Source organism: Xenopus laevis, chromosome 3L (assembly GCF_017654675.1).
Source record: "Xenopus laevis strain J_2021 chromosome 3L, Xenopus_laevis_v10.1, whole genome shotgun sequence".
Taxonomy (NCBI): domain Eukaryota; kingdom Metazoa; phylum Chordata; class Amphibia; order Anura; family Pipidae; genus Xenopus; species Xenopus laevis.
In genome coordinates this window covers 76,414,556-76,424,209 of record NC_054375.1, presented here as the reverse complement: position 1 = coordinate 76,424,209, position 9,654 = coordinate 76,414,556, and the positions used below count along the sequence as shown (strand labels likewise).

Sequence of the window (9,654 nt, the reverse complement as noted above, 5' to 3'; positions counted from 1 at the left end):
AAAAGTTGCCTGCGCTAAAGCACACGCGGCGCTTCATTTACCGAAGTCGCCTGAAGTTTCCTCGTGAGGCAACTTTGGAAAACGAAGCGCCGCGTGTGCTTTAGCGCAGGCGACTTTTCATTATATCGAACAGGAAGACACTCGAAGGCAGTTCCGGGAGATTGTCACCCAGATGAAGAGGCGATTAAATCTCCCCGAATCTGCCCGTGTGTCACAACCCTTAACATATCTGACTGCCACCTTTCTCCATCCATAATAATCATAAGAGGTGTAGGAGCCAAACAAACCACTGCTGATGGACGCTTTTCAGGCAGGCTGGTAAGGCACATGAATGGGGAACCTGCACTTCCCACTGGACAAGTTATAAGCAGGCCAGGAGGGCACATTGATCAAGGACAAATAAGTGATATCAGCCAAAGCACCACAACGCGTACTTGATCCATAAGATGAAGCACTGAGGACGCCATACAAATGAGGTTATCTGTGATAAAAGATCTCAGGAACCAAAACCTCAGTCCCTAGGATGCTTTTCTGGCATTTTTAGGCCTTCCCAAGGCTAAAAAAGAAACTTGCTTCCAAGAGTAGTAAATTAAATGAAGCAGAAGGACAAAAAGACACGATTGGGGGTGGGGTTGTTTTTTAAAATCTTGGGGAAGGTTACTCTGATGGGAACAGTGAGGCAGGTTATGCCCAGTAGGCATGATGTGAAGCTGGACTGGGAAAGCTTCTATTCACCTTCCCCTTTAACACAGCTGGGGTGTAGCCTACATATAATCAGAGTTCACTACTGCAGTGTTGAGTCACCACAAGTGTGTTTGAACTACAGTCAATTATAGCAGTAAACAAGGAAAAATAAATATATACCTATGTACTGTATGCTAGGACAAGAAATCTAAAATAGAACATTATGGAAGAAATCATTGAGGCAAAAAAACAACATTAGGCATTAAAGTGGGCCTGTAACCCAGACATAAAAAGCTGTATAATAAAAGTCCTTTTCAAATTAAACATGACATCCAAATGTTTTTTTATTAAAGTGTTCATAGCTGTTGTAAGCTCATTTAAAAATCTCAGCTGTCAATCAAATATTGCCTGCCCTTCCTCAATGCCTTTGGCATAGAGACAAGGCAGACAATTACTTTCACTTTCCATTCAGCACTTCCTAGATGTCACTGCTCTCCACATGTTTCCCCTGTTCTCTTAACCATTTAATTGTGTAACCAGTGCATGGGGATGGACACCAGGTCCCCCATTCTGGTGCACAAACAAGAGTTTGAGATGATGCAAGGCTTGTCTTAATAACAGTGTCCACAAAATGGCTCCTGCCTGGTTGCTATAATTATGAGTTCCCAGACTGATGGAAACAAGATTGAAATAATTTATATAGTGTAATTAAAGGTCATTTTGCTTGACTAATGTGATAAAATAGGATTTGGAATATTGTTTTGGGTGACGGGTCCCCTTTAATCTTGTGATCATGTGCAATTTTTTTTTGCAAAATCGGGATTTTGCAAATGTTTTGATAAATTTGCTCTAACTATGACGGTATGTAAACTGCTACTGTGTTTTCAGATATCTATAATCTATCTATAATAAATAATCTATCCATAATAGATATTCTATCTATAATAGATATTCTATCTATAATCTTGGGATCAAGATTATAGATAGATAATCATTGACCAAATGTTGGATAACAAACATGATTTTAACTACACAGACTAAAAATCATTGATTTAGGCAATGAGTGAATGTTGAATCCACCACTAACACACATATGTAAAGATCCAAGATAACACCCAGACATATTCAAACATTGCTTTATGTAATAACTTGCATGTTAATCTGGGATAAAATCCTTCAGATCGCTTTGGATGACAGAAATTAGGTTAATTGTAAAGCCTCATTAGTTAAGTAAAATGTCAATTAATTATTTTTTATTGATTTAACATCTCTAATGTTAAAGTCTATATTTCTGGGTATATTGTGGATGTTGTCAGCCTCTTCCAACCACCCTATTTAACAGTGAAAAAAATGCCATGTATTTACAAATGGAAATTAAGATATTTGAAACTATTTTATTTTTAACAGAAGTTCATGCAATAACATAAATGCTATCCATGTATAGATGCAATGCAACAGGTCAGAAATTTTGGTAAAATCAAATAAAGTACATTATTATACCAACAAAGTTACAAGTTACTAGAAAACAGACTCTGTAGTAAAATATAAAAATCTACAATTATAAATATAAATTTGGTCCATGGAGTCACTATAACAATATGTACATTATAGGAAGTGTTAGATTATTGTCCCCTATACCAGCTTTAAGCTTTGAAATGTTATAAAGAGAAAAATGTCATTTGCATTCCAACAGAATATAGAAAAGTCAAAAGCTAGCAAATGCAAGAATTCCTAATAAATTCCTACCAAAGCGCAATTCATTGTGACACTGACAGATCGCTTTTCTTCCAAAGCGAAAAAAAAAACACATCTAGAAATATGTATTTTATATTAATAATAAACTAATACTGGAAAACATATGACAATATATTTATAAAAACACTGCAAGTGGTCAAGTTAGTCTTGACATGACACATAGATTACAAGTTGTCCCCCAAAAGGCACAAGTTATTCATTGTGAAAGTTCAATGGTAACAAATCGCCAAAAGTATGCAAACTGCTCAATGCTTCCGCAGATTTTCCCAATTTATCGTTTCAGAAAGACTGGACAATGAAAATGCCTCTGCCATCGAATGCCACAGAATTACACTAACGACTCCAAACTTTCAGCCGTACTACCATCAGGTAGAGGTGCCCCATTAGTGTCCATAAATACCATTGAATCCTCTTCTTGTCGTGTGCTTACAAGACTGAGCATGGCTTTATACAGGAACTGATACTGCTCCTACAGCATAAAACAAAGCACACACATAAATCACACAGAACTAAGATATTAAAAAAACCTATATATGTGTAACTGAAAATGATTTTATATTATTAGCATGGAATTCAGTAGTGGGTCACTGGTCAAATTATGTCAGGAGTAGCATATATACAGTTATCTTCAGCTGAAAACAAGTAAGCCTTCTATTAAAAATGTGTTCTGCCTATTCTTTGTATTAAAAATGTATATAAATGTAATTAACAGCATTGTTCATCCTCCTATAATTGCTTTGAACACCAAGGGGCAGGGATGTAAAGTGCAAAGTGCATGTTCTATGTCCATGTTCTGCAGTGTGTTGAGCAAAATGTAAAAATGTATATTATAGCATTAAGTACTTTTTTAATTAATTCTGAATGTACTATATGGTAATTAATGCATTAAATTGTGATTGATGAATTTGAAGTTCAATTCATTAATTGGCACGTTGCACTTTTAAGACAATTCACATTAATTAAGCACAACCACTTTTTGTAATTATCAAGTTTCTGACTAATTGGTAATGAACTATATTTATTAGTACATGGTAATTTGGGAATGGAATAATAGTTGCTTTCTAGCAGTTGATCAGTGAGCAACAGTAATATTGGAATATGCGGTGGAGAGAAGGGGTTTTTACTATTTTTCTTCAATTAATAAATCTCAGTTGAGTAAACAATACCTCTTTTTCTCCAGGAAGTGAACTTTTAAATACGTTATTAAGGGTCCTTTATCCTATTTCTTTTCAAATCATCAAATACTGTTACATTCCTTATTTTTGTATGTATACTTTTAAACATTTTATATTTGACATATTTCTCAGGATATGGTTTACGTACAATATCTGTGAAAATTCCTGGTCTCATCAGATTGATCATCTTAACCACCTGGTAAACATCTAACGAGTTTTCCTGTTCCAGCTGATGCATGAGGCTATATAAAGCACAAAATGTCCCTGCTGTCACCCCTCCATATCTGAAATGACATTACAATCCAGTTAAACAAGTAGAAATAAAAAACAAAATTGTCAATAGTGTAGTGCAGGTATTGGAGCTTTGGAACCCAGTCTGGATATTGAACAATGCTCAAATGTGTTTTAGTGCTAAACTCACCAAGGATACATGTTATAAGCTGATGTACCTTCCTAATCTATTGCAAGGCTGTTGCAGTGTAGAAAGAAGCTGCAGGATATATAGCCCATTTAGGAATTAGCTTCCATGATATCAGTCTTGCACCTTGGAGTACCAGATTACTATAAGGAGCCTAATTCATTATCAGTAAAATGAACCTTTACAGTAGGGTCCATTAATTCTTAGTACAAGTGAGCCAAATATATATATAGAATGAAAAAATTGTGGGTGCTGAAGGAGAAATAGCTGAAATAAGATCTGTTATCCAGAATGCTTGAGACCTGAGGTTGTTCCATAATTTGGATGATCCAAGTCTACTAAAAACATTAAACACCGAATAAGCTCAGTATTTCTCAGTATGAGTCCTGCAGCTAAGTTAGGATCTAATACAAGAGTCTGTTTTATTATGTCAACAAACGTAACATTAAAATAAAATATATATATATATGGGAGATGGTCTTCCCATAATTTGGACATTTCTGGATATCAGGATTTGGGTATATGTTTGTTTCAGTATTTCTGGGGAACAGTAGGTACAGTGAAACAGATATATAATAGACAAATATACTGATAGCAGTCCAATTAAACGGTTTCTTACTCATCATGTACAATAATTGTTCCATCCTTATTTGCAGCCTCTTCTTTGATCAGATTTATAAGCTCAAATGTTTTGCTAATAGGGCTATCTGGATTTGGCCATTTTGGACACTGGAAATGTCTCACTTCAAGAACATAGTCATCCTAGTTAGAAAAAAAAGAGACAAGCAATGTGACACCGATGCTAATAAAGTACATATCATTATAGATTTGCAAATCCATAGACAGCAAGAAGGAGATATATTTATAAATCTATAACATTCATCAATTACTATGAAACATTAGGGCAATGCAAGGCAGTTTGTTATATTAATAATATGACATGAAAATGTGTGATAATTTATGAAGATTTCAGATTTAAAGTTCCCAGATCGCCACATTTTATAGGTAAATAGTTGCTTATTCCGATCCTACTTACACCCAAATCCATTAGTGCAGATATGCAGGACATATGGGGGAATGTAATAAAAGTCGCAAAGAGCAAAACAATTTGCACAAATAAGAATAAAAATTTGCATTTCACAATGTAATACTCTTCCTTAAACTGTTATTGCATTACGATTTCTAATTGCGCATTGCCCACTATTAATAAGTGCTTGAAGGCATCGTTATCTTTTGGAGCAAACTTAACAACTGTTTCAGTAAGAAGTTTTATTACATTCACTGCACTGGCGCAAACTATAAAATTAGCAAACCTTCTTGCCCTGTCGGAAGTGGTCGCTAAACATTTTCTGGGTTCGCAAAAGCTATAGTAAATTCGCACAAATTAGTTTGAGGCATAACTTTCCACATTTTTCCATTACCGACTCTTATTACATTCCCCCAATAGTGCCTTATAGCATTGCTCATATCCAGATAAAGCATTCTCATATGAGCTGATTGATGGTTGAACTACCTCAGGTTTGTTGCTAAGAATAATGAAATGTGATTACCTGTGTGGCTTCTAAAATAAAATCTTGGATGATCAGATTTTCCTCGTTTGAGAGACACACGTGATCTTCTCTAACCAAGGTAACTGTAAAGGTGTCGCATACAATAGGCTGATCTTTGTTTGGCCAGTAGACAAATTCATCTTCAGCCTATAAATAATGTTACAGAAAATCCAAACAGTTTTAATTAGCAATCACTCAAAATTCTAATATACACTGTTTAATTTTAAATAATACAGAAAGGCTAAACTTCTCCTTTAGCAATACCAGTTTATATTATAAATGCAGATATTGAAATGTGGTTGTTTTTATCTTTGAACCCTTAGGGCAGTGAAACACTTTTTTTTCTCATTTGGCATAGTTAGATCCAGCCACTATTTGTGCATTGACAGGCTGTCAGTTCATACACAAGAGAAGGCAGATGGGTGCGGATTGGCCTGTTCTCTGTTGGAGTATACATGTATATGTGACCCTGCCTTTGGTTGATGGATTAAAGGCAATTGTAACAGCCATCATAAGTGGAGTTTTGGGTGAATTAAAGTGAACACTGTCTTTGATGGGTTATTAAAGGGAAACTATCATGAAGATGAAAATGTAATATAAGCTTCATCATACTGAAATAAGAATTTTTTTAAACCAATTAAAAAATTGGACCTGTTTCTGAAATAATAAAGTTACTCTTCTCTCACCCTCTCTAAGCATCTGTCTCTCTTCATTCTCACTTCATGCAGGAGTTGGGAGTTAGAGACAATGTATTTTTAGGGGTTGGCTTCTTTTGCCTAGAAGATGTATTAGAATTCACCAGATTTCTGTCTCTCTACATGCAGAATTTAGGTCATTAAATTTTGTTTGTGCTGGAATTAGTTCTTTTTTGAGTGAGCTCTAATACCTTTGCTAGGAAAGGGAGCCCCCCTATAAGATATATTGGATCTAACTGTCAATGAAAATCTGATACCCAATTCCTGCATAAAGACAGAATGAAGAAAAACAGATACTGAGAGAGGAATAGTCAACATAAACTTTATTTCACATTTTTAAATTGATTGAATATAGAAAGTTTCTTATTTCAGTGTGATGAAGCTTATATATTAAAGTTTCATTTTTGCGATAGTTCCACTTTAATATCATCACAATAAGCAGTGCACCTACTTTTTCTGTCCTTCAGGGTATAACTGCATTCTCAAGCACTTCCTTTCTCACGCCTTTAATTAGGCTCTGGTCCTAATTACTCCACCCCTCTCACCCCAGTGTAGAGTCTTTCAGAGTTGCTAGAAACAAATTAATCAGGGCTCATCTTGGTAGCACTCTGATTTTCTAGCACAGAGAAACATGACATTGAAAACATTATGAAAGGCAGTTACAAGGAACAAAATAAAAGCCAACCCTGCCAACCTGAAAAAAATTTAGAGAGAAACTGGATACTCACAAAAAAAAAACCTTAAAGGGATCCTGTCATCGGAAAACATGTTTTTTTCAAAACGCATCAGTTAATAGTGCTACTCCAGCAGAATTCTGCACTGAAATCCATTTCTCAAAAGAGCAAACAGATTTTTTTATATTCAATTTTGAAATCTGACATGGGGCTAGACATTTTGTCAATTTCCCAGCTGCCCCTGGTCATGTGACTTGTGCCTGCACTTTAGGAGAGAAATGCTTTCTGGCAGGCTGCTGTTTTTCCTTCTCAATGTAACTGAATGTGTCTCAGTGGGACATGGGTTTTTACTATTGAGTGTTGTTCTTAGATCTACCAGGCAGCTGTTATCTTGTGTTAGGGAGCTGCTATCTGGTTACCTTCCCATTGTTCTTTTGTTTGGCTGCTGGGGGGGAAAGGGAGGGGGTGATATCACTCCAACTTGCAGTACAGCAGTAAAGAGTGATTGAAGTTTATCACAGCACAGGTCACATGACTTGGGGCAGCTGGGAAATTGACAATATGTCTAGCCCCATGTCAAAATTGAATATAAAAAAATCTGTTTGCTCTTTTGAGAAATAGATTTCAGTGCAGAATTCTGCTGGAGCAGCACTATTAATTGATTAATTTTGAAAAAATGTTTTTTCCCCATGACAGTATCCCTTTAACAATCTATTTTATACACTGGACATGTATATCGTGTATATGCCAGTTATTCATGTATATGCCAGTCTTGGCTTTTATCGGAAGTAACCACTTTGTTTTGCACCATATCTCAATCAGCATGAGTTGGATACCAATGCCAAATAGCCCCCTTTTTATTCCTGTGCAAACAATCTACCCAATGTTTACTGGTGTAACTAAATCCTATGTTTTTGAATCATTCTCCACATTGACTGAGCAGTGAGACTGTATGGGAATATTCTAATGCACTTCATGATTAATTAACAATGTAAGAAAAGAAAAATGACAGGTGTTTGTGTTATGCTGAATTTCTGCTAATAGATACAAATCTTACCATATTCTGCATATCAGGAAGCATTACAATTAACTGGGAGTTGTGGTCCCACATCATTCTCCAGAAATCTTTTATTGTGTGAAGCAAAGGATGTTGTGTGATGATAAATTGATTACTTTCATGATAACCCTACAAAAATTTTTAAATATTCATGAAAAATATTGCACACAGACAGGTATTCACATTAGTATAAAGTGATACTATAATACTAAGTTGCTTTTCATTATCATTTATCTTATCATTTATCTTTATTGTCATAAATCTGCAACAAGGAGATGAACTCTGGAATGTTTTTTCAAACTGATTCAGACCCATTGTAGTCATATCTTTTCAGGTGTCAGGGAATTTTTTTTAAAAATGTATAAAAAAAGTTATAATTATAATAATGGGTGCAAGTATGATACTATTCAGACCTAATCTAGTCTAAGATCTAAGAACGGCCTGTGGGAGACAAAATTGCTGCACACAGAAGCAAAGGAAAACAGACAAAGGAGCAACATAAATGATTTCATGAAAATACCAAGTTTCAACATATTTATTTTATTTATGACTGAACTTGCTTTTCAAACCTGAATTCCTTTGAATAATGGGCTCATTTCCCACCTGGTATGCCCTGAGTTAGCTGTTTTATACTAGTACGTATAATAGACAAGCTAACATTTTTGATTATGAATTGTTTTCTTCAGGATGTCACATGACAGTAATCTAAACTCATTTTTCTTTATAAAGAAAGCGATTTTATATATATATATATATATATATATATACATATATATATATACTGTATATATATATATATATATATATATATATATATATATATATATATATATATATATATATATATATATATATATATTCAAACGCAAACAGATGGAGCTCACAGCCATAAGTCCATGAAGAAACCTGGGTGCCAGTCTTAACATAAAAATTCAGGACAAGTGACGGCACTCCAAGGAATTTTGCAACGGGTCAGCAAGATAAAGCAAAGTGAAGATTTAGTTATCCAACGTTTTGGTTCCTAACTGGAACCTTCGTCAGGGAGAACTTCTCCCTGATGAAGGTTCCAGTTAGGAACCAAAATGTAGGATAAATAAATCTTCACTTTGCTTTATCTTGCTGACCCGTTGCAAAATTCCTTGGAGTGCCGTGTCACTTGTCCTGAATATATATATATATATATATATATATATATATATATATATATATATATATATATATATATATATATATATATGCATCCATATATATATATACAACTTTTAAACAGACTTCTGATGGTATAAGCTGTTCAACCATTTGCATAACGCTGTTATAGGATCATGGATGGCCCCATGTTAAGGCTAATTAAACATGCACAAAGCAAAATGTACCTAGAAATGCAGATTTCGACATTCTCTATTGCTTGTTATTATTAATATTTTATAATATTATATTATTATTATATTATATTATTATAATAAGATTTGTATGATCCCTGTATGAACAGTTAATTTATTTGTTAATTGTTAACTTGTTAATTGTTAACAAGTCACAGTCATTTTTCAAGCTACATCTAGACATGGTATTTAGATTTTTTTTTAACTAGACATGAAAAGTGGATGTTCCATTTATAGCTAGAACTCAATACATTTCATGCAATGAAC

At 34.4% G+C, this 9,654-nt stretch overlaps 1 protein-coding gene across 5 annotated transcripts in view; it reads right to left on the bottom strand.

The window, feature by feature from the left end:
• Positions 1-2,058: 2,058 nt before the first annotated feature.
• Positions 2,059-9,654, bottom strand: part of ptprz1.L (protein tyrosine phosphatase, receptor type Z1 L homeolog) — a 113,170-nt gene continuing 105,574 nt past the window's right edge. For all 5 annotated transcript variants that reach the window (XM_041585028.1, XM_041585029.1, XM_041585030.1 and 2 more), the window contains 5 exon segments: positions 8,009-8,137; positions 5,583-5,729; positions 4,652-4,794; positions 3,763-3,898; positions 2,059-2,908 (listed from right to left, as the gene is read on the bottom strand). In XM_041585028.1, the coding sequence (XP_041440962.1) occupies positions 2,768-2,908; positions 3,763-3,898; positions 4,652-4,794; positions 5,583-5,729; positions 8,009-8,137 (696 nt within the window). In that variant the 3' untranslated portion in view covers positions 2,059-2,767.